General features: G+C 38.5%; 1 protein-coding gene across 1 annotated transcript; it reads left to right on the top strand.

Moving 5' to 3' along the window:
• Positions 1–8,032: 8,032 nt before the first annotated feature.
• CCDC126 (coiled-coil domain containing 126) lies at positions 8,033–15,360 on the top strand. Its single transcript, XM_009638670.2, has 4 exons — positions 8,033–9,315; positions 10,160–10,297; positions 10,923–11,326; positions 13,795–15,360. Exons 3-4 carry the CDS (start codon positions 11,089–11,091, stop codon positions 13,974–13,976), a joined length of 420 nt encoding a protein of 139 aa, XP_009636965.1. The 5' UTR covers positions 8,033–9,315; positions 10,160–10,297; positions 10,923–11,088; the 3' UTR covers positions 13,977–15,360.
• The last annotated feature ends 8,388 nt before the right edge of the window (positions 15,361–23,748 follow it).

Here is a 23,748-nt window from a genome sequence, read left to right as displayed (position 1 = left end):
GGCCTGACTGCAGGCCCTGCTGCTGGTGGTGCTTGGGTGCAGTGCGTTCTGCTGCCCGCCGTGGCTTTACGTCCCCTTCGCCTGGTACCGGTGTCCCAGGGCTGCGGTGCGGTGTCCTTGGGTGGTGAGGAAGCAGTGAAGGAAACGAGGGTTTTCTGGTTTCCTTCCTCATTTTGCAGTGGCCTTCCTCTCATAACCTATGACTGCAGTGACTCTGCAAGATTGATGTCTGTCTTGTACTGTAAGGACCAAACTGTCAAAGAAGCAGAACATGCTTACCATGATGCAGTGGAACTTATAAGGAAGAAAAAAACAGTTGTTTAACCCGTATTCAAGCAAAGGCAGGATCCTTAATAACGTTAGGTTAAGTGATCTTTTGGCACTAACAAGTTTGCATAAAAAAAAAAAAAAACAGGCAAAACATTTGTTTTAATTGGAGGAGGTTATAAAACATGAAACATCCTGACAGCAAGAGTTGTGGAATAATGCTTCCTTCTTACAACATAATAGAACTGCTTTTATATTTAACATTGTTTATATTTTAATGACATTTTTAGTCTTCCATTACATTTATTTCTGTAAATATTTATAACATACTATTATCTCTACCTTATTTCTGTAGCTCCATTAATCATTCATTATTAATAAACTTTCTTTTCAGTTTCCTAATCTAACATGGTAGCATCCTGCAAATTCTCTTTTATGGATCTTGTCATCTAGAAGATACGAACAGCTAGAATGGAGTGTAGTTTCTGTGTTTGTGTGCCACAGAGCAAAGCAGAGAGAATTTTTGTTCTGTCCTATGACGTGATGCGGAGTTTCTTCAGTGCAGCCTAGGTCAGGTTAACAACTGGGATTTGTTGTTTTGCCCCCTTGGTGAGTGAATTGGGGGGGGGGAAAGCAGTTTTTCAGTGTGAAAGTGAGCTTTGTAGGAATTGTGACTTTTTTAACACAACCTTCAGAATATGGACGTGCTGAACATAAAAGCTAAGCATGCATATGATTTGTTCTAATTGTAGCGTAGTATTTATTTTGGAGAAAGTATCATGAATTGCTGTTTCACTCTCATGAGAGTATCAAAGAAAGGACAACATGAAAACGATAATACATTGTAAGTAGCGTCTTATTCTAGTGTCAGAAAAGGAGTGATTGCAGATCAAATGTGGAAATTAATTGATAACTTCATTCCTATTTTGACTGCTGGAGATACCCGTGTGTAAAAAGCCTAAATTATTCTGGCCTCTTTTTGTTATTTTATGTGTTACAATATATAATCATTTAATAATTAATTTTCAGGTACTTGAGAACTGCAGAGGATTAAGCAATTATGCTGGAATTCCTTTGGTCTAGTAAATAGGTCTTTTTCCTAAAGCTTTTGCAGTTGGAAATAAAGCTACTTCTTTTTTTTCTGGGTTTTGGTTTGGTTTTTTTAAGCTTTTGTAGTCTCTGATTTTAGAGAATCCTTTTGGCTTTTAGCTTCTTGAAGGAGGCATTGCAATTAGCTAATCATGTATTGTGGTTTAGCTTGGGAATTGGACGTCATTTAACTGTTAAAAGTAAAATATTTCCCCTGGAGTTCATGATCACTTGTACCTTTCCCAAGAATAGTTAAGGGCACCAGTTCTTGCAGTTTGCCCAAACTGTAAGTAGGATAAATGCATGCTGTCAGCTTAAATTGCCAGCCATGTAGTCAACATATCTGAAGACCAGTAAGTGTCAAAAATAGCCATTAAATTGTTTCCAGTAGCTGTCAAAAATTTGTGGAGCTCGCTCACTCAAATGAATATGTTTTGTGCTGATAAAAGTTTACTGCTAAAATGTGGTATTTATATGGTATTTGCTATTCGACAAGCTCTTTCACAAGCTCCTTCACTTGTGATTGAAAACTTGTACTATTAGGTGGGCTGGGTTTCCTCAGCTGAGCAGTAATAGTCTCCTAAATTTTCTTTTATGATTGTCAACCTTACACAAAATTATTTATGTTACCATTTGGCTATGTAATTTCAAAGATTGATTTTTTGATTGCTCAGAATTGAATGAGTACTTTGCCTATGTAAAACAGGGCCTAGACTAGAGGCCTAGACAAGAGGACTTAAAACTTATTCCACTGAAATTGCTCTCTTCAGTAATAACGAAGAAATGAGAGGCTACTGTGATATAAATAATCCAGTTAAGTTTCTGGGTATCTTCTACTTAATTTTAACAATAAAATATTTTGCAGTGCATACCACTGCGGTGCTATGGTTAACTACTGTCTGTCACAACCCTTGCTACGCCAGCTGAACTGACAAGTCAATCTAGAAATAATAAATATGTAGAAGAAAAGAACCTATCTGTCTTTAACATTGCCTCCAGTGTTATTTTTCTAAAATCTTCAACTGGGTCAACCTCCTGGGAGGGAGTGTGAGTCTGAGGCCTGGTCCGTATCATAGTTTTACCACTGAAACATACTTTTTGGTGGACACCTTGCACACATCCATACTCGGTTTGAATTTTGCAGGTTTCTGGAAATAAAACCAGGCAAGTTAAATTCTTTTTTGTTACTTTTCAGTAACAGTGTTTATGTGGATGCTGTGCTGTGTGCCCTAGTATGACCAGGTCTGCAGTGGCAGTCTCACCACTGTTGCAGCCATCACTTTGTTAGTTGGCTTCCCCCCCTCCCCTTTTAGTTCTCTTTAATGACATCCCGTCCCCCCTTCCTTTTAGTTCTCTTTAAAATATTCAGTGAAAATCCCTCTCTTCTCAGTAGCCTACATTCGTGATCTTGCAGGTATGGCTCTCTGTAAAACTACCTAAAATTAGCTAAACATCATCTCAGAAATGAAGTCTTGGAGCCACAGGGGCTTTGGCAAGAGTGGTTTTACGCAGCTCTGAAATTTCACAGGGGAGTAGAGGTACTAGTTAGGACTTTGTAAGGGAGTACTTGACATTGCCACAATTTTTTCATTGCAGTTGAAGACTAGGCTATCTTATCAGGAAACAAGAAGCTAAGAAGGTACCTCATTCTCCATCATAACTGTGGTTCTTATGAGCAAGGGTCCTACTGTGACCTAAATGGGAGCAATAAGGCATAAAGATAAATATCCCAGATGGAATGAAGATGAGATTTTTTTTTTTTTTTTTTTTTTTTTAATAAGAAGCTGATACAGAGATGTAGAAATGTTTTCAGGCCCAGATGGACCCACAGTGGGAAGAGGGGAACTTCAGTAAATATAATATACTGTCCCCATTGATATCTGCTTGCTTAATTTTCTTCACAACCCTTGCCAAGTCATTTCCCATCTCAAAATCTTGAATCTTGGCTGACTGCCCACAGGCAAGGAACAAAGATTTTCTGTTTTTAAATAGTTGGTTTATTTTAAAAGCATTCACTGTCAGTAGTAGGCAACATCAAGGTGGGGGGGGAGGGCGTGCAAAAAAAAAAAGGCAGGATACTTTAAGGTACCAAAAAGTACTTAAGCAGACTCCTTGGACATAATGCAATATAAAAATAATTGTTGGCAGAAAGTGTAAAATAAAACCAATGCAAATAGTACTACATGCATTCAAAATAGAAACAAGTCACCAGCATTTCTAAAATATTGAAGTACAACAGGTAATCTAGTGTTTGAGCACTCAGATGATTTTTATACCAGAGCCATTGCAAACTTGATGTGTGGGTTTTCAAGTCTAAAGCAATCTGGGTTTGCTTTTAGCTCAAAGTCCAGCTACAAAACAAATTGGTTGTGTGCTTTTCTTAGAAGCCTGTAGGAGGTAAAACTTCCTGGTTTAAGATGTTTGAGGTAGTCCCAGCAGCTTGCCAGCGCTGAGATCTCTGCCTGCCTGGTGAGCTGTGACTTTTGTTGGCCCAGATACCCTCTGGCTGCATTGAGAGACAGGAACTGGTGGGAGCAGACAAGGAGATTTTCTTCTTTCTTTGTTGCGGCACTGTAGAACAATAGGTATTCTTGGTATTTACTTACCCATTTTTGCTATTCCCTTAAACCTCATGCCTTTCTATGATTTTACTTGGAATATCCATTAAAGGTATTCTTCGAAAGACTGGTAGCAATAAGGCAAAGGGATAATTTTTTTTTTTTTTCAGCGTTCCTTGGTAATTGCAAGTCTAGGGCATGCAGAGGCAGGGAATGAAGGAACATATGCTGTCGGAGAAGGTATAAAGATAGATGTCCTGGAAAAGACACCAAGCACTAGGCAGACTCCTCTGACAGTGCATTCCAAAAGTGGTACGGAACTGCTAAAACCTGCAGTCTGCCAGCCATCATACTGATACGGGCAGCCTTTTTTTGGCCAGAAATATGCCTTCTTACCTATTCTTAAGATGGCAGTGTGCTGTAATAGTGCTGTTCTTTTCACTTGAGCCTAGCAGGTAGTAATATAAGTTCTCTCTTCTATTGACTGATCTATAATGCAGTCTTGAAAGAGCCTCAAGTCTCATCAACACACAGGTATAGCATTTGGATGGGCTCTGTTGTGTCAGCATCGCTGAGGTTTTGTCAGTAGGGTATCCTCCTTTCCCTCTCTGCTGGTGACATTTTTCTATTGACCAAGTTTTATAGCAACAATAATAGGAATACTTAACATGCTGAGAGTTGATCTCGTCAAAAGACAGCTCAAACAGTTTTACTTGTCTGGGGGCATGCATTACTATTAATTGTTTGCTTCGAAGTAGAATATTCTGCTCTTTTACGGTGCTATGCAGCTGTCTGAGCAAACCTGATTAATGAACCTGGGAACCAAAGGGCAGTGTCAGTCTGCAAAAGTCACAGTACAGATGTGCTAGTACAGGAATATGGTTATATTGGCATCTTTTCAAGAACTCATGTGCTCTTACAAATATGAGGAATGTGATTCTTCCTTGGGCACCAGTTTTAAATATGAATGGTGTGGGTAAGATGATTTGTTAAAGGGAGTTTATGTTATGTGTAGGAATGGAGACCTAAAGTTTCTGTGTATTGCCAGTAATCATGGTCCTGTGTAACAGGATATACTTAACTTCTTTGGGGCACCTGCTTGTCAGCTGCACCTCCTGCAGGCTTTTCTCCTACAGCCAAACCCATAGCCATCTAAGACTGCAAATTGCCAGAATGCAAACATCATTTTTGGTATTCCAAAAAGTCTCAGCACGTAGCTTCTGGGCTTCTACGTGCTTTCGTTGTCCCCATCTTCAAAGATTAGTTGGTTGGTGAATATGTTCTGTGCTTTTTTGTGTGTGTGTCAGTCATTCTTTAGACTTCCCATTTTCACTGCTGCGCAGCGACTGTGCCGATAGGTTTCCAAATAACATAGGACTAGCCTGTCTGCTCTTGGAATGGCCAGCGCGATGTCTGTCAGCTGAGTGACCGTGATGCTCAGTTTTCTGTTGGAAAATCAGAAAACAAAAGATTTTGGAGGTCACAGAGGTAAATGGGCCAGGGGTGGGGGGAGCACACTCTAAATTGATGCAAAAAAGAAAACTAATGGGATAGAGCTGATAAAACTGTGGAAATATTTCCTGGTATTCTGTAATGCCCCGTGATTTTTGTCTTCCTGAAATGTTCATTGGCTATTGCGGTGAGGTATCATCGTGCCTGTTTACAGCACAGGTTATTGTTTACTTACAGAGTACTCTCACTGTACTGTGAGATGTTTGCTGCCATGAATTTAATAGAGATTTCTCACATAGACGTAATTCTGGTATGTTAATTTTAAATCCTTAATAATAAACTCATTACACTCCCGCTGAGATTGTAATAAATTATAATTTTGTACTGTACAGTTATTTAATAGTAATTATTCATGTCAGCTTTTATTTGTACAGTCCTAGTTTCTGTCTGCTGTCTGTTCTGTTACAAGATTTTTTTTTTCCCCTTCCTCTGTCTGTAGTTGGATGCAGTCTCCTATGACTGTATCTGACATTGTATTTTTTTAATCTGTCTTGATAAATCACTTCTTGTGTTTATACAGATAATAATAATAATAATTGGTCACAAAGCCAGACTTGCTTTTGAATTCACTGTGTCTTGTTGTTGATCATAATTTGGCAGTGAAGAACAGACAAGTATTATGGTAGTAAGTAATAACTGAGTAAAATTCCTGTTTATCAAGGCGATTTTCTTAATGTATTAGTTCATTAGAGACCTATATAGGTCTCTAGGGTATCACTGAGGAACTACTGCCTCAGTATTTGGCATTCTGTGTTTCAAAATATATAATCAAAGAGGTGACTTTAGTGGACTGTATGTTAACAATACTATTTTCAGGGCATTTTTCTTGGCTTTATCCTTAAAGTCTTTTTGATCATTGAATGGATTGGGATTCTCAGGCTTTGGTTTTCTCTATTCTTCACCTCTTGTGGACTCTGTTTTGTTAGTTTTTTTGCTAAAGCTGCTTACTAATAACTACCAAAACTACATGATGGGCCTGCTGCTTTCTTTTTCTCTTGTAAATAATCATCTTTCAAAACTAGAAGGTACACACAGTCTCTGCAGCATAGTTTTAAATTTGCCCTGCTGATGCCAGTAACCACTTCTAGTGGTTTAGGAAGGCTGGGATCTCTCGGACAGACTACAAAAATCATGACAAGTATGTGCTGGTCTTCCATGAGCTGACTGACTAGCAGAACTGATAGTGCTGTAAGGTGCATTGTAACCTTTTAAGGAGCTGGCTATGCCTTGTTTTCATGATACCCTGAGATTGTTTCAGAGGATGTATGAGGCATTCCTTTGCCTTACAGACTGTTGCATTTTTTTGTGTTTTGCTGGGAATAAGTAAAGCAGAATCTGAGGAAGACTTTACAACAAAATTCAAGTATGATGTTTTGTAAGTATGGTCTGGTTTCCATGGAGAAGGGTCAGTATTCAAACTGGAGCCCGATGCTACTGTTTAGTTAAGTAGCATTAGAGATACTAGAACTTTGTGTTTTTAGGGAACATATGATGGACTTTCTGCTGCTTTTTCTTTGGCCCTTGTTCCTTTCATTTCATGCACTCAATAATGTAATTTATATATGACTGATGTTGGAACACAGATCAGAGGATAGAGATGTGATTTTATTTTGAAGAGGATGAGTGCCTCAGTTCGTTGCTTTCACTGCCAGATGTATGTCAGTGTTTATTGTGGTACCGCTGGAAAACGTTAAATCCACATTGGCAGGCATTGGCAATACATTTCCTAGACAACCAGCAGTGGCAACAGTGAAGAAAACCCAACTCTTTGTATGTCTGTGAAAGGCAAACCTTGTCTCAGATCCTCTGTTCAGGAATTGCTTGTAGTTCCAAGTTCTAATGTTGCCCCTGGCTTGGGCTGGTCATTTCAGAATAATTTAGATATGCATGTTGATTTTAAAGAACTTTGAAAAATGGCCACTTGCATCAGTCACTTCAGGCTGCCTGTTGAAAGGATTGTCTGGAAGATATTCTCTACTTCATGGATTCTTGGATTGTCATTTTGCCTGCATGGTCAGGTCAGGGGGGAGCAGTGGGTGGTTGTGGGTTTTTTGTTTGGTTTTGGGTTTTTTTTTTTTTTTTTCCTTTCCCTCCTGTTGTGGTTTAACCTCAGCTGACAACTAAGCACCACGCAGCCGCTTGGTTACTCTGCCCTCCCCACCTCCCCCCCCAGTGGGATGGAAAAGAGAATTGGGAAAAAAAAAAGTAGTAAAACCCCTGTGTTGAGATAAAGACAGTTCAATAAAACAGCAGAGGAAGATAATAATGATAATGATGATAAAAGAACATACAAAGTAAGTGATGCACAATGCAATTGCTCACCACCCACTGACCTATGTCCAGCCTGTCCCCGAGCAGCAATCGCTGCCCAGCCAAATCCCCCCAGTTCATACACTGGGCCTGAGGTCCTATGGTCCGGAATAGCCCTTTGGCCAGCTGGGGTCGGCTGTCCTGGCTGTGCCCCCTCCCAGCTTCTTGTGCCCCTGGCAGAGCAGGGGAAGCTGAAAAGTCCTTGACCAGTGTAAGCGCTGCTGAGCAACAACTAAACCATCAGTGAGTTACCAACATCATTCTCATCCTAAACCCAAACCACAGCATTATGCCAGCTACTAGGAAGAAAATTAACTCTGTCCCAGCCAAAACCAGGACCAGATTTTCAAATTTTGTCCTGGCTGTACTCCTTCATCTTCACGGTCGTCTTTCTTTTGCCTCAGTCTCGGTTCCTTTGCCCAGTGTCGGTATCTGGGTGTTATGCCATTTGCCCAGCAGGTTAAGTCCTTGATTTCCGCTAGTTTCAGCAGACAGCATGTGCATTCTGAATCAAATATACATGGCAAAGACCCAGTCTGCAATTCCTACTGCTCCTTGGCAGGAGTTTATTCAATCTGTTCCTCTTGACTCTTATCCTGGCTTGTGGTCTTATTTACAGCGTGATGGCAGAGTTATTTCCACTCCACAGCTCTGTAGTGATATTGTCTAAATACGTCAGGATGAGATATGGCTGGAGATCTGTGGAGAGCTGAACTTAATTGAAATTCTGCAAGAGCTATCTGTTATTTTTAGGCATTTTTTTTTAAGTAATATAAAATGTAGACTTTTGGGAATGGGGATTGAAACTTGTGTTCTGTCCTTGAGAGATACTGTTTGATCTTCTGAGCCATCCTGTGAATACCCTACTCCTGGACCTCATATGTAAAAGGTTTCCATCATATTTTATACTATTCAGGGATTACATAGACGTATAATAATGTAGGTGCAGTTTATGCTTTAAAGTCTCAGTGCAGAGCCATGGATTTGGCAAAGAGCTAGGGAAAAGAAGTTTTGGTTAACTCATGTTTAGGGAGGATCTGTTTCAGGAAATCTTTAACCAAACAATTCCAAATATTCATGCTGATACTGTAGAATGTAAGTTTGTATTGTTTTCTCTTGTCTTTTATGTACTTAAGACAAATTTGTGTCTTAAAAACAGGGTTTGGGAATAAACATATTCTTTGTTCTGAACAGAGTACATCCCACTGAATTTACAGTGGGATTTCAAATTACTGCATTTTGGCTATCTGTCCGTGTCCATGGTCATATCCCACAGTCAAGGTGAAGTAAGCTATTCCTCGTTCAGTGACTTGTGATTGCCACTTATGTTAGTACACACAACAGTAAAAGCAAGATTTTATGTACTTGCAGTTACTGTAGGGCATTTTACATACAGTAACTTGCTACTTTACAGAAACTTCGGTGTCTAATTCCTAACATTGCCCCTGCCTTGGGTTGATCATTTTCAGAATAATTTAGATGTGCATGTTGATTTTTAAAGAACTTTTAACATTTGCCACTTGAATCGGTCATGTTGGCCTGCCTATTGAGAGGATTATCTGAAGAGTGAAGGTGAAGGGTAAGCAACAAGCACAACTCGGAACCCTGCTGGTGGAGAGACGTGTGTTGGCATGAGGCCAGTTGAACTGGGCAGCACAGGCGATGAAAACCACTGTGGAGGCGGAGTAAAGTTTAGATGAGCGCTTAGCAGGACAAGAAACTCAGTCTCAATATTCTAATAAAACCGGAGACCTAAGTACCACTATAGAAAGTCTGGTGGGGAACTCTTAAATGTGTAACTTCAGTCTGAAAAGTCCTCATGTCAGGTAATATGTGGGGAAGAACAGGGAATAACAGAGAAAACGTAACTGTTGCGTAAAATGAGTAGCTTTATCCAGATGATGTTAAATAGTGGAAACTCCCTCCCAATTATCGAATAATTGGAGAAGTTTCAGAGGTGGCTGAAAAGTTGAGAAATATGAGGTATGCACATGTAAAGAGACTGAAAAGGTCAGATTCATTTTGGGGGGGAATGAAGAAGAGAATGATGCATATGTAAATATATGTGTATGTATATATATGATGAATCTGGAACATTGGCTGTCACTGTCTTATGACACAAAAGGAGGGACACATTTCAGTGAGATTCTTAACAAGTTTTACTTTTTAAAGTATGTTGAAATCAGTTATTGGGCATTCAAATATATGCATATATAATAAAATGGATTCTATGCTTTTCCGTAAAACTGCTTCAAGTTAGGTTTAAAAATATATTTCTGTTCTAAAAGCATGTGGCTGGAAGCCCTCAGCTTCAACCACTCCACATGAAAACGAAGGTCTCTTTAGTCCTGCACTTTGTTTTGTTTAATCTGCCCTTTTTTTTTTTTAATTTTTTTTTTTTTTTTTTTTTTCCCTCCCACCAGTACGGAGCTCCCTGAAGATGTCTAGCTCATGTTCCTTCAAACTGTCTGGACATTTGCTGTTTAACTGCTGAAGCTTTCCTACCATTTGTTTTTCTCCTGAAGCCTTAATCTACTGAGGGATCAGAATTGGCTGCTATGGTAAGACTTTTTTACAGTGGTAGTAAAATGCTAAAAGTGGGTGCAATGTGCCAGTTCATTTTTGGTTTATTTATTTATTAGCAAGATACCAAACAAAAAAAAAAATCTTAATGCTTTACAAAACCAGAAGAGGATGATGCCAAACTTTGAACTAACCGACCAACCAAGAAACTTCTGCATTTTATCTGTTTATATTTGCCCTGTGCTTCTAAGTGAGGAATAAGAATCAAGTAAATAATTTCACAAGATCTTTTTCTTGTGGGTAGCTATATGTGTGTAACTCATCAAAATATTGTGTACAAGTGTTTTACAAGGCTCTTCTAGGCTTTGTATTTTGTTTTAAATGCATTTGGGCTTAATGTCAGTTCAAATTACGGTTTTTAAAATATTTAAGGTGATTCTTTGAAGCATAGGAGTTTTGATTTTTGGAGAATAAAAATTGGTAAAAATAGAAGAGGAAACCTTGTGAACAATAAGTGAGATAGCAAGACGACTGCACCTCTAAGTAGATACAAATCCGTAACTATTTGCTAGATTATGCAGTAATACTGCATTTGGAAACTGGTATTTGATCTCAACAACTGTAGCAGTTTTGAATAACCATGTAATATTTTGCAAATTTCAGGAATCAAGACCAACTAAAACATGAAATGATGTATTCAAGATGATCCAGCCAGAAGATTTTTCACTTCATAGAAATCTTATTTTTGTTTAATATGTAATATAATTTGACAAAGCCAAGTTCAATTACTTATCTTAAAATTAAGAGATACCTGTGGCCTTCATCAGAAATGTTTCTAACATTTTCAAGAAAAAATATGTCCCAGAAACTGAGTATGTTTTTACTAGTTTTTGGAATCATTTGGGGTTTGATGTTGCTACGCTACACTTTTCAGTATCCAAGACGCCAAAGCAGTGCCGAGTTGCGTGGACAAATATTAGATCTAAGTAAAAGATATGTCAAAGCACTGGCAGAAGAAAATAAAAATTTAATGAATGGTGGCGGTGGAGCCTCTATGGCAGGATATGGTAAGAGGAGAAAAACGTACTAGTTATTTGAGTATCTTTTTTTCCTGAAAATTGTAAAGTTACACTTTTTTTTTCTTTTTTAAAGTAATGTATACTGCTCTTGAAGAGAAAAACCTCTGTATTAACTGATTAGATTTTAGTTTACTCAGTGAAGTTGAAGACTAAGATGTGGTGCAAAATCAAGCTTGAGACAGAGATTTTTGTTTTCCAGGAATTTTTTAGATAGCTTCAGGTGTATGACTACTGTTACTTACAGGATGAACAGCAACATTGTGCTTTTTCTGAATCTTAAGCTATTGAGGAGTAGGCGCGTGGTTGATACAGAGACGGAGTTTTCAATTAAGTCACTTCAACATTGCAGATTCTTCTTGTGCCTCATTAGTAACATTAGGCTTTTATTTCTTTAAGTTTCTTCTGTTTACATAGTAAAAAAGCAGTGGAAAGCAACCTACTAGTCGAGTTTGCAGTCTTCAGACTGCAATGCAATTAAGAATTTAGCAGAATCTCCTCTTGCTTTAGAAGTAGCTGTAAGGTCCCTTGTCTCTAGAGCTTTGAGACTTGCTGCATCTCTCTGATTTACCTGTTAACTTGATGAATATGTTTCTAGTGATTCATTGGTAATATGTTACGAAAGCCTGTGCCTGTCTTCTAAAATACAGAGAAGAGAATTTTGAGACTATAGTTTTGAGATCTTTCTGGAAAGCAATGCAAATGTCTTAATAATTTTAACTCTTTGGTCCCTCGTAGCTTCTTTTGAGGGAAGACTACAATGAACTCTAGTTAAGCCCTTAAGGATTAGGTTTGAAGAAACTACCGGTGTTCTGTCATAAAGGGAAAAAATGTATCTGTGAAAATAAGGGTAGTACAAAGCTTAAAAAGAAATATTAAAAAAATATGTGAAGATTTATATTAATGTACTTTGATCCCCTTCTTAAGGAATCCTTAAAAAGATGGGCTCTACCAGTTGTAGGATGCCCTTTTATAGGCGCTATGGTAAGAGTACAAACAGCAAAAATGTGTTTGAACTCTTTTTGCTGCTGCTCAGGAGCAGGGAGGCAAGTCTGCGATGGCTAGATGAGCAGGAAGCAACCCAAGAGGAGGAGAACAGCATCAAAATGTCTTAGCCTTTAATTCTTTCATTCATTAAATTAACTTTTTTACCACAGGAAGAGCCCACTTTTTCTTTTCTTGCCCCTTTTATTCTCCCCCTTCTTTTGTCTTCAAGAATTTCCTGCCTTTACTGTGTAATTACTTTTTTATGTCATTTGTTTTAAAGAACCCTTGTGTACTGCAGCTTTCTAGTGCTATAGAAGTCATACAGTGTATTTCCAAATGAGATTTGCCTTCTACACTTTTGTCTGAAGTTTAATAAAATTAAGTCAACTCTTGATCTACATGCTGATCATCAGACTTACAACTTGAGCAGACAATTTGTTTCTTTAGACTGTTGAGCACAGAATGATACTGGAGCGTACATGACCCACAGCGTGTCATTGATGGCAGACCTTACGCTCAAATCGTTAAGCAATTTTTTAAAATTTTCTTTTTCAGAGATGGCATTACTAAACAAGAACTAGTTAATTTTAGAGGGAGGGATTGACTTGAGGTTTGTTTTTTGGTTTTGTTTTTTTTAATTTATTACTAGTGTTTTAATTTTATCTGGGTTACTCCTCCTTTTTCACTTTCATACCTGTGTTTTTCCTCCCCAGTTTTTCTGGTTAGTTAATAACTGATTCGGGGGAAGGGTGGGGTGAGGAGAGAGTCTGTGTGTGTTGGGGGCTCTTAACACCTTGTAAAACCTGGTAAGTTTGTTAATTTTCTCCAAATCTGAGAGAAGATAGTGGTATGAACATTGCAATAGCGTAATTAGCTTTTGTTGAAAGGTCTGTTACTGATTTTGTGTTCCAGAATATGGGAATTTTTTTACTCTCCTTTCTCTTGTTTTTCAATAGAGCTAAATACATGGATTTTTTTTTTTTCCCCTGCTTTATAGCTTATCTAAGAAGTGATAAGATACTTTCTCATACCAGTTTTTCTGTGGGATAGATCTGTTATTTAGAGGAAAGCTATTAAGAACTACCTTTTTCATGTTGGAAAGTATTTAAATATATTCTGTTGCTGTCCAAGGCTAAAAGGTGTCCTAGCTGGGTACTCTAGTACTGTTGTCTGGATGAAATCTGAAATACTGCCTTGGAATAGCCACTAGTCTAATGCTCCAACTAGTGTTTTTGTTCTTACACTCAAATATTTAATAGGCTTCCTTCACAGTTCACTATTATGGTGGTATCTTCCTTGCCTAAAGAAACGGTATTAAAGAAAAATGAAGCAGCTATTTAATTCTATACTTGTATACTAATCTGCAGTCTTTTTTTTTAAAAGTATAGTAGGATGTGAATATGTTGAAATAGCAGTTCTTTTCCACACATAGCAAATAATAGGATCTAATTTGCTTTTTCCATTATCTTCAGCTGATCTTAAGAGAACAATTGCTGTTCTTCTGGATGACATCTTGCAACGCCTTGTGAAATTGGAAAACAAAGTTGATTACATCATTGTGAATGGCTCAGCAACAAATACCACCAATGGAACCAGCAATCAGGTGCCAGTAACTTCAAATAAACGTGTAAAACCAGCAAGCAACATCAGATAGCACACAGGGCCACTTTCTGTTGCTACATTTATGATAAGTAGTATTTAAGATAAGCTTTTTATCTCTGGCTAGGGCAAAGCAGTAGTTGACTCTAAAAGAAGCGTAAACTATTCTATTATACAATGTGCTGGATCTATGTAGGCCTAACTCACGCGCATAGGTTCTCAAAGTATTATTTCATTGCCTTTGAGCAGTACTGCTGAAGTGATCTTTGTTGTCTTTAAAGATATTTTGATATCATGATTTGATGTAGTATGCCATTGGGTAGTAATGATAAATGGAAAGCAATGGGGAACTTAGAACTAGGTTTCGAAATATATTTATTTAAGTATAAATATTACATACCTTTTGGATAGGTGAGCAGTATTGTAGCTTACTCATTTTTTGTGGTCTGCATTAAGCCGACGTAACTGAGGAAAACGCATTGTTAAAACAGATGTTAGAAAATGTGTATACTTATAATATTTTGTTACTCATTTACTAAAACAATATTAAATTGAGGATAGCATTGGCAGTAATATTTTAAAATCGTGACCCAAAGAATGTCTTTACTTGCACTATCTGTCAGAATAGCTAGAGAAAACTTACTGTATATTTAAGAAGGTTAATTATAATAGGAAAACATCCTTGGTAGTAACACTGTCCAGGTATATCTTTATGCTGGAGTTAGGGCAGTTAGATTATCAAAAGAAAATAATAATCTGTGATATAATAGATTATTATTTCTTACAAAGATATTTAAGTGTATGTATTTTGTAATTGCAGATAAAATTATTTAAGTGAATGAAATAAGCTTTGGATATGTGAATACTGTTTATTTTTATTCATTGCTGTTTCTTTTTAACTTTTTAGTATCTTGCAATTTGTGATGAGTATAGCACACCATCTCCCTAAATTGCTTTTTTGATCAGGAGGAAAAGCAATGAAGGGAAACGAGGCATCTCTGCATTTAACAGAGATGTATGTACTAAGGGTGTCTTATCATGGAATATTTGAGAGCTAAGGTAATATTTGCCTTATGTCTAAGTTAGCCTTACAGCAAAGTGAATTGCAGTGATGATGCACTATATTTCAAAATGTTACTGAAGTCATATTAAAGAGAAAGTGCCACTGAGCCTGTTTTTTAAAATGTACTGAATGTTTGTTGGGGGGGAGGGTATGTTCAGGGACTTTTGCCCAAAGTGTGCTGTGAGTGCGTTTTTGGGGGTGGGTGAGGGTGGTCTAATCCTATATTAAGGAAAAAAAAAACAACCCACCAGTAAAAACAGAGGTGCTGGATCATATGCCATCCACAATTATGGGTTTTTTCTGTTGTTCTGTTTCCCTGCTGATATCCTGGACTGTTACAAAGGAAAAATACAACCTTAGTAGCCAGATGATTTTTTTTCTGTCACGTTGTGTGTAAACATGTACTCACTTCAATGCAGAAAGAGAAAAATAAATTTTTAATTGTACTTGTAAAGGCTCCTGGTTTGGTGTTTTTTTTGTTTTTTTTTTTTTTTTTTTTTTTTTTTTTTTTTTTTTTTACAGTCTTGTTATTCTTGCTATATGTGCTCTAGGTGTTTCTGGATTGGAAAATTGTACATCTCTGAAGTTTTGTAGTGGTCTATCTGGTATTCTTTCCTGCTCAGTCACTGAGTTCTTTTTACTCTTGAAATTCTAATGCCTTGAAACTTACCTAATGTTAGAGGTGAGGGGAGAAAGAAATGAAAAGAAAATAAAATGACTGGTTTAGATCATTAATGGTGGAGACTTCACTCTTTAGTCTAAGTGTGAAGAAGACAGGTGCGTAACTTCTTTTGAATCTGCAAGTCTCTGTTGACAATGTGAAGATAGGTTTTTATTATCTGTTTATCTATGCTTTTACCAACCAAAACCTTGGTAAGTGGTGTCCCTTTGTGCTATAAGCAGTGAGATGAGTAGTTTTGGGGTGTGTAGGCAAACTGACTCCTTTCCTTGTAAGGGTATGTGAAGTATGTGTAGTAGCATCCTACATCTAGTTTTACATGAAGGCAGCATTATTAGGGGGTGATACAGCAATAGATCAATGTCCGTGATACGTCTTGCCTGTCTTTTTGTGGCCAGTCTCGTTTCTGTGCTGTATAGCCATGCCATGCTGCTGGCTTTGTTCTCCCTTCACCAGCTGTCTAGCACAGTACTACTTCCATCATTTCTGTGCTCCAGCAGTGCAGAGGGTGGAAGCTGAGCTTCTTCATCCTTTTCGCTGAGATGACAGCACTTTTCTGAGTGGCAAGACTAAACTTCAAGTGTGCAGACAAAGGAAAAGAAGGTAAGGAAGGGATAAGGTGAGGGTCTCGACTGCCTTTTCTGTCAACAACAGTAGCAAGAAAACACCTGCATGTTCTACCCTGCAGCCTCCCTTATAGGATATTTTGAGAGGTGTGGAGGCCCTGCAATGGCAGGAGGCTGTGTAAAGAATCCAAGGGCTTGTGAAAAAGAAGAAAGAGAGAGCCTACCACTCACTTCAGATCCAAAATGTTTGGTAGTTTCACAGCATTTGCTTGTGTTGCTGAACATTTTTTAAACTTCTATGCTTAAGGAATATTTAAATAGTATTTATGTTGTGCTACAGTTTTTATGATGCAACTATGTATTCCCCATTTCAGATGACACCACAAATCCCCCCGAAGTGACTTCCTTCAAGTTTTGTGAAATACGGCATCTCCTTAAGGTTGGTTGGTTCCTAGGCTGGATTGGGTTTCAGTTTTTTTTATTTTCCTTTTTCTTTGGAGGGCAGAGGGACATACAACCTCCCTTATATAAAAAATTACTAATTTGGGTGTGTGTGTTTTGGTTTTGTTTTTTAAATCTTTTGGTAAATTATGAGACTTGAATTTTCCCAGCTGTAATTTGCCTCATGAGTGTTTACCAGCTGATTTCACTAGGTAATTGGTAGTACTTCTGTGCCTGTGAATGATTGTTTAATGTAAGTAGCAAAAAATGTTCAAGATCCACTCTCAAACAAAAGTTCTAACGAAGAAAAATGGAAAGAAACTACTATACTGATTGCTGTCTAAACAGCTAGAAGCACCACGGGTCTCAAAACAGCTCTCAAGTTACACAACCAAATAACTAGCAGGCAAACATCTTTCTTAGGGAAGATTGTCTTGATTCTTTAGTTCTTTTTCTGGCTTTCCTTGCCTAAATAAATAATTTTTGAATCTTACTATAGTAATGTTAATATAATAAAGGTATCCTAGCGTTGTCTCACAATTTTGTGTGAAGAAGAAAAAGTGCTGGGTAGTTTCCACATTAAAGAACCTTTGGGATGAATGGATGGACAGACAGACAAATGCTCCACTGAGACAGCTGTTAACAAGCTGCTTATCCACTGTTAGGATCACAGAAGTTTCTGATTTAATAATTTAAAAAATACAGAAACATGACAAAAGGATTTAGAGGTTCTTGTAGTCAGTGTGGTGAAACATCAATACCCTTGGCATCCAGTAACATGCCTAACACATTGCACAGTTCTTCCAAGTAACTGCTAAATGCTTGTTTTTCATTAACGCAATCATTTAAAGAGGCTGGCTAGATAGATCTAAATTCTAATTGAAAAATATTTGCTAGTGCAGAGGTTTCCAAACTGCATCATGTCTGTGATGTGTGCAAGGTGCTGAAGTGACCACGCGCCTCCTGTGCAGGTAGGTGTTCTGGGGATAATCGCTGCTGTTGCAGCCTTTGTTCATGGGAATGCAGAAGCCAAGTAAATTTGGGAACCTCTGCAAGAAATTTATTTGGAAAAATGACTACATAAATTTTAAAATCCCAGTTTATTATGTTTTTTTTAAAAACCTTTTAGAAAATACTTCCTCGAAGTACTCAAATTAATGGAACGCACTAAACCTCTTAAAATTTTTACTTAATTGGTGTGTTTTTTTTAAAGGTCAGGTAGAGTGTCTATTGAAATCTTTAACAATTAATCCAAATATAACCTCCTTACTTGGGATTGTGTCCTTTCATTAGTTTGTGCTTCCCAAAACAACACCTTCTGCTATTTGTGGGGTTTGATTTAATGTATTTGATAGTATGGAAAATACTTTTTCAAAGGCAAGAGTGAAATGACAGACTTCTTTTTATAGCAGTTAAGAAGGTGAATTAGACTTTTGCAATGTTTGTCGTGTGGAATAGACTGTTACTGAATTGATATTTCACTAAATCTCAGTTTGTCCAGGATGATGCGCATGTGCATTTGTATCTGTTTAAAAATATCATTTAGGTTATTAAAATGAGGCACAGGTTAAAGAAAAAACCTCCCATTACATACAAATATGAAATCACATCACTTAAGCACCAGTGGCATCACGTGCTATGGAATTATCTTATCTGTAAGTGATCTTAATTACTACAAATTTCCCAACTATGTTTGTCAGTACCTCCAGCAAAAACCTTTCATTATTAATTGACCCTTGCTTGCATATGAGCTTGCGTATTCCCTGTGGCATTCATCAACTTACTCTGTTCAGTAGATGTCTAATCATGTTCTGTTTCTCTGCTAGCAAAACTGAAGAGAAACATGTTGACATTTTAAAATGCCTGTAAACTAGGGTTAATAAATACACAAAGTAATTTTTATTGTAGCATAATGTACAGTCATGGCTGGAAGTTTATGAGAAGTGAGTCCTGCTTGCATTTGCTTTTAAGTATATCAGAACATTGGTAACAAATGTGGAGGGAGGAAACAATTTCATGGAAACTTTCCATTATTCTTTATGCCACTTCAATTCTTCTCATTTTCAGAATAGCTGATTAGAGATAGTCATTGGCCCAATGCATAGAAATAGAATGACTAACTACTACTTCAAAATGATGAGTTGAGATCTAAAATATTAAAGCAGTTATTTCTAAATTATTTATTCTTGCATTAGTAAAGCGGCCAATTTACATAGGTATTTCACTGAGATGAATTTTAAAGCACTTGTCAAACTTGTAAGGGTTTTAAAAAATTTAAAGGGTCACACATTTTATTGTTAACAGAGGGTGTTGAGAGAGACTGTCAACACCCTATGCAGCATTAAGCTGTTGCCTTTGATGTGTAGGCAGCACCTTAGGTCTCTCAGAGCTGTACTGTAAGTGAGTGTCCATATGTTCAACCCACTTTGATGTGTTCAGAGATCTTGGGCCAGCATAACCCGTATGCTGCATCACAGCCATAGGAGGTAAAACATGCCATCTGGATTTCTGTTCCTTTTTCTTACCTTGTGGCATGGCCTCTTCACAGTAGTGGAAAGCCTTTTTTTTTTTTTTTTCTGCTATTCTAAATTGTTCAATAGTTTACTGTGGAAAATCTGGTTTGACTCAGTCTTTAACAAATTTTATTTCAGATGTCCATTAACAGTCTCTTAGGAGGGATGGGAGACAGGAGAGGGTTTTCTGAATCCAAAATATATTCCAATACTCATGCTACGACAGTAAAACAGTGGGTGCTTGAAATACCTTTTTTAGCCAAGAACTCCATTCCTTAATTACAAAGTCTTTTGTCTTTTATATCTGTCCCAAGTAAGTCTATGAGCACAAATTTGGATCCAAGCAGATGCTGGGGTGCTAATAACCCGAACACTGTCTCTTTATTGCAGGGAACACTTGCTGTGATCAATTCTGGGGGAAAAAATCCTCAATTTTTAAGGTGGGGGATAGTTCATAGGACAGGTGCCCCACAAAAATATTGCTTTTTATTTCCTACTCTGAATACCTTCACACTGACTGTTCAACAGGTAATTTGATACTAAAGTACAATATAGACAAACATTTGTAGCAGTCACCAAAAGCTGCCTAATTCAGAAACACAACTCTGCTCTCCAAATCTCAACTCTACTTCAGAGCACTGTTTTTAACAAAGGCCTCATACCGATGAGGTACATCAACCCATGACAGAGGAGCTCTGCTCATTCTGTGTGAACTAGGCTTGCTACAGCTCTGCTTTATTGGCAGTGCTGGGATCTCTGGCACCAGTGAAATGTGCATACAGATAAGGTATCTCAAAGATCTTCAGTTTCATGCTGCTCCTGTGCAGTAGTGTGTTCCTCGCTACATTCAAACTCCCTGTCTGCAAAGCTTCTTGTCCTACTTTTGAGGTCCCCTTTCTCCATCTGTTTCTTTTTTTTAAGTTTTGGTCACAGGAGGAATCTTCTTTTCCTGGAAAAACAATCCTGACTTTCTTGGGTGGTTTTATTTTCTCCCGCTAGCTTACTTGGAGATGTATTGACTGCAGTGATTACTTGCTGCTGTATCTTTTCTGCCTTTAAGAAGGACGTGTTCATGTTCAGATCTCAGGGTGACGGAACATGCGTGTTATATCGCAGTGCTGGCTGCTCTGCTGAAATTTCTTACATGTGGCATAGCCGCAGGACAAATGCCCAGACCATATGCCCCATCACCTTATTTAGATACTGCTGGAAGCTTGAGAGTCTCCCTGTTGTTTCATCTCTCTCTGGGGGATGTTTTTTTTGGCAAAAAACTGCCTTGGTCCTTGTGACATCTCTCTTCACCTTCTGCTTCATTGCTGGTGGCTTGCCCAGCACAAAACAATCTGGAGATTTCCTTGAATTGCTGTACCTTTTTTGACAGGCCCCTGTCATTTTATTGTATGGAAAAAGCCTACACTCTTGGGTCTCATTCTGACAGTCTGAGGGCTCGTAGCTTATGCTAATTGCGCAGAGCACAATTTAAATATCAATGTCCCTAAAGCTCAGTTAAGAAAAACATACTACATCTTTTGCTCACGTATTGAGTCACTATGTGACCAATGTGTTTGTATCAAGAGGAAGCAGTCAATTTACAGATAGACCACAGGCTGCTATTTTTTGATACTGCACTATTTACTACTACCTTCATGCACGTCAGAGGAGTTGTTTCAACATGGCGGCCTTGTTTGTGGCACATGGAGGGGAATTGGGAATTGCAGGTTGCCAGTCTAAGAACTTAGTCTAAGTCTTTGGTTACAAGTGTTTCCCAAAGTTGGCTTCCTTCTGTCTTGAACTACGAACAAGACATATTTTATAATGGAAAAGCTTTCAAAGAACATGAATGTGTTTGAGGTAAGATTTATGAGATCAAGAGGCAGCTTTCATGTTCTAGATGAAATAAATCTTTCAAGCTGTTCTAGATAAATGACAACAGTCTTTACATTTTTTAAATTTTTTTTTAAGGATCAACAGCTCTGGATTCTCCCTGAAACACAAAGATAGGGACCATCTCTGCTCTGAAGAGTTTTACTGTTGAGTTCCTTGATGCTGTAACTGGGTCATGTTTTTCACATTCTCTGTAGATTCCTTCATGCACTAAGAATTAAACCCTCCATAGGTATAAACTTACCCACTGAGGTAACCTGGAGATTCAAGATCTATAACATCACGTGAAGGGTTGGCAGGGGGTGGTGGCAAATCCAGGGGAGCTGGTTTCTTTGTTAAATGTATACATTATGAGACAAGTCATATAATGCATTATGCTAAACATCAATAATTAAATGTACATTGCATTTCATGCTGCTTATGTTATTTAGACCTGGCTCAAAATGTTAAATATTTAAGCCATTGAAAAGTAAATATTTGGAATGGATTTTTTTACAGTCACCTCATTTTACTCCAACTAGAAATTATAAACATTTGGAACAGGGAAAAAACATGGAGAAATGGTGATGCTTGTGCCAAAATTGTGTTTTCAGACGTGTCGTTTCAAGAAAACATTATACAAAGGCTGTAACTTCTTTTTTTGTCTAGTTAACAAGCTGAACACTGGAATTTTAAGACAGGAAAATAATTTAACATTTGAATTAGTGCTTTTCTTTTGGTTAAATCTTTGCCATGAACTTGATCTGTAAAAAACCAAAGTATTTTTCTTCTGCAGTATGACTTGTCTGTCAAAGCTAAAATTGAAGAAAGGCTTGTTTGCTATAAAGCTTGTCTGTTTTTCCCCTTCTATCAGTTGATCTAATAAAAGCTGTTACCTCTTCTCAATAAACTTTGCAAAACTAAACATGTAATCCACAACAAAAGGAAGACTTGTCACCTCAGCGACAGTCAGCTTGGTTATAGCTCATCAACATAGTTACAAACCACACCCTGTCCTTTTACCCCCATTAAACAGAATAATATTGTTGACTTCCATTATATTGCTTGAATAAGGAATGAAAGCCAAGTCATACACAATTCTGTTAGCATTTCTTTTCCATAGTACATTCCCAGGACCTTTTATTTGTTTACAGTGCAAAACAGCAGAATTGGAAGCAAGTAAGGCTGTATGTTGGCTGGAGCATGGAACTTGTGGGTGTTAGTAACTTACATGCTTTGTTTATTTAGCTTGAGTGGGAATTCCAAGGTTAAACAAGACTATGGCAGCAACTGGAGCCTAAGTAATGCACTAATTATGCCTAGTGGGACTGAAGTGATGGCAGGCCCCTTATCCTCTAGGAAGACAGCCGTGGTACTCTAGGATGGGCTTGCTCTTTACGTACAGGAAAAAGGAATAACTGAAAAGAGAAAATCTACCCTAGTACTAGAGTCGTAGTGTTAACCTGGTTAATGCTATTGTTGTTGAAAACTTTTGCCTCTGAGCTACCACGTAGTAGCAGAACAAATATGTGCTGCCTTGCACTGCAGAGAAAAACGAGGCTCATGTAGACCGTATCGTGCAGAAGCACTGGCGCATCATTACATGGGATCCATACAGCAGTCTTTTCTCAATGCAGCGGTGGCAGCCAAGAACAATTAGAGATCATCACAACTGGGCTTCTTGACTGAATGCAGTAAGGCTCTTCCTCCAGGCTGGAGGAAATTTTTGTAGGCAAAGAATACAACTGTACTTCATACTTTACCAGGATGTCGTAGAAGTATTCCTATGCCTGCAACGTAACCTCTTCTGCAGATTCAGCCTTTCTGCATGCTCTGAACTGGGCACGCAAGCGCAGGGCAGCAAATGTGTGGTTTCAAGGTGTATGTAAAGGGATCTAATGCAGGTTCCCCTTGTGAGAGGAGGTCCTGAGCTCTACCCATCTCCACCTTGAGCATTCCTGAGGTTTCCCTCCCTTACATCTGCCAGGGAATCAGTGACCAAACAAAAATACCTGTCACCTACCTGCCAGAAACAGGGTTAGGTAAGGTCTAAATACTAACAGCCACTCAGGACAATGTGCATGCAGGGGCAGAAGACAGGGGGGTGAGAGGGTGGACATGATTTGTTGGGTGGTTGTTTGTCGGTGGCTGCATCAGTGCCCTTTCTGAGGCACCACACCTGCATGTGCACCCATGCCCATGCCCGAGCACTGCAGTTCACTGTCTCCCCTGTGTTAGGGCAGGGTGCAAGGGGTGACCACCACCACCATCCCATGGAGGCTGTGTTGAGCACCCACACATGTAACATGCGCACGTAACCTGATGCAGGGGTCTGCCATGCTGGTCTCTTCTGCCAAGTAAAAAGCAATAGGACACAACGGCCTCAAGTTGCGCCAGGGCAGGCTTAGGTTGGATGTTAGGAAAAAATTTTTCCACTGAAAGGGTTGTTAAGCACTGGAATGGGCTGCCCAGGGAAGTGGTCGAGTCCCCATCCCTGGAGGTATTTAAGACGGGTAATCGAGGTGCTCAGGGACATGGCTTAGTGGTGGGATGGCCGGGTTAGGTTAACGGTTGGACTTGATGATCTTAAAGGCCTTTTCCAACCTAGACGATTCTGTGATTCCATGATTCCATACACGCCGGCACCGACCCGGTAGTTACCCGCACGTTTCTCGGCCGCCCGCCTGCGGCCCAGACGCGGT

This window comes from Egretta garzetta, unplaced genomic scaffold (genome assembly GCF_000687185.1).
Source record: "Egretta garzetta isolate BGI_Z169 unplaced genomic scaffold, ASM68718v1 scaffold94, whole genome shotgun sequence".
In the NCBI taxonomy this organism is placed as follows: domain Eukaryota; kingdom Metazoa; phylum Chordata; class Aves; order Pelecaniformes; family Ardeidae; genus Egretta; species Egretta garzetta.
Note: the sequence above shows the minus strand (reverse complement) of the source record. Positions and strands in the feature narration are given on the sequence as shown.

What these genes read in the sequence shown, in the direction of transcription:
- CCDC126 (XM_009638670.2), top strand. Translation starts at nt 11,089, where the DNA reads ATGTTTCTAACATTTTCAAGAAAAAATATGTCCCAGAAACTGAGTATG. An exon ending in AGCCTCTATGGCAGGATATG is followed by an intron (nt 11,327 to 13,794) that starts GTAAGAGGAGAA and finishes CATTATCTTCAG; the next exon opens with CTGATCTTAAGAGAACAATT.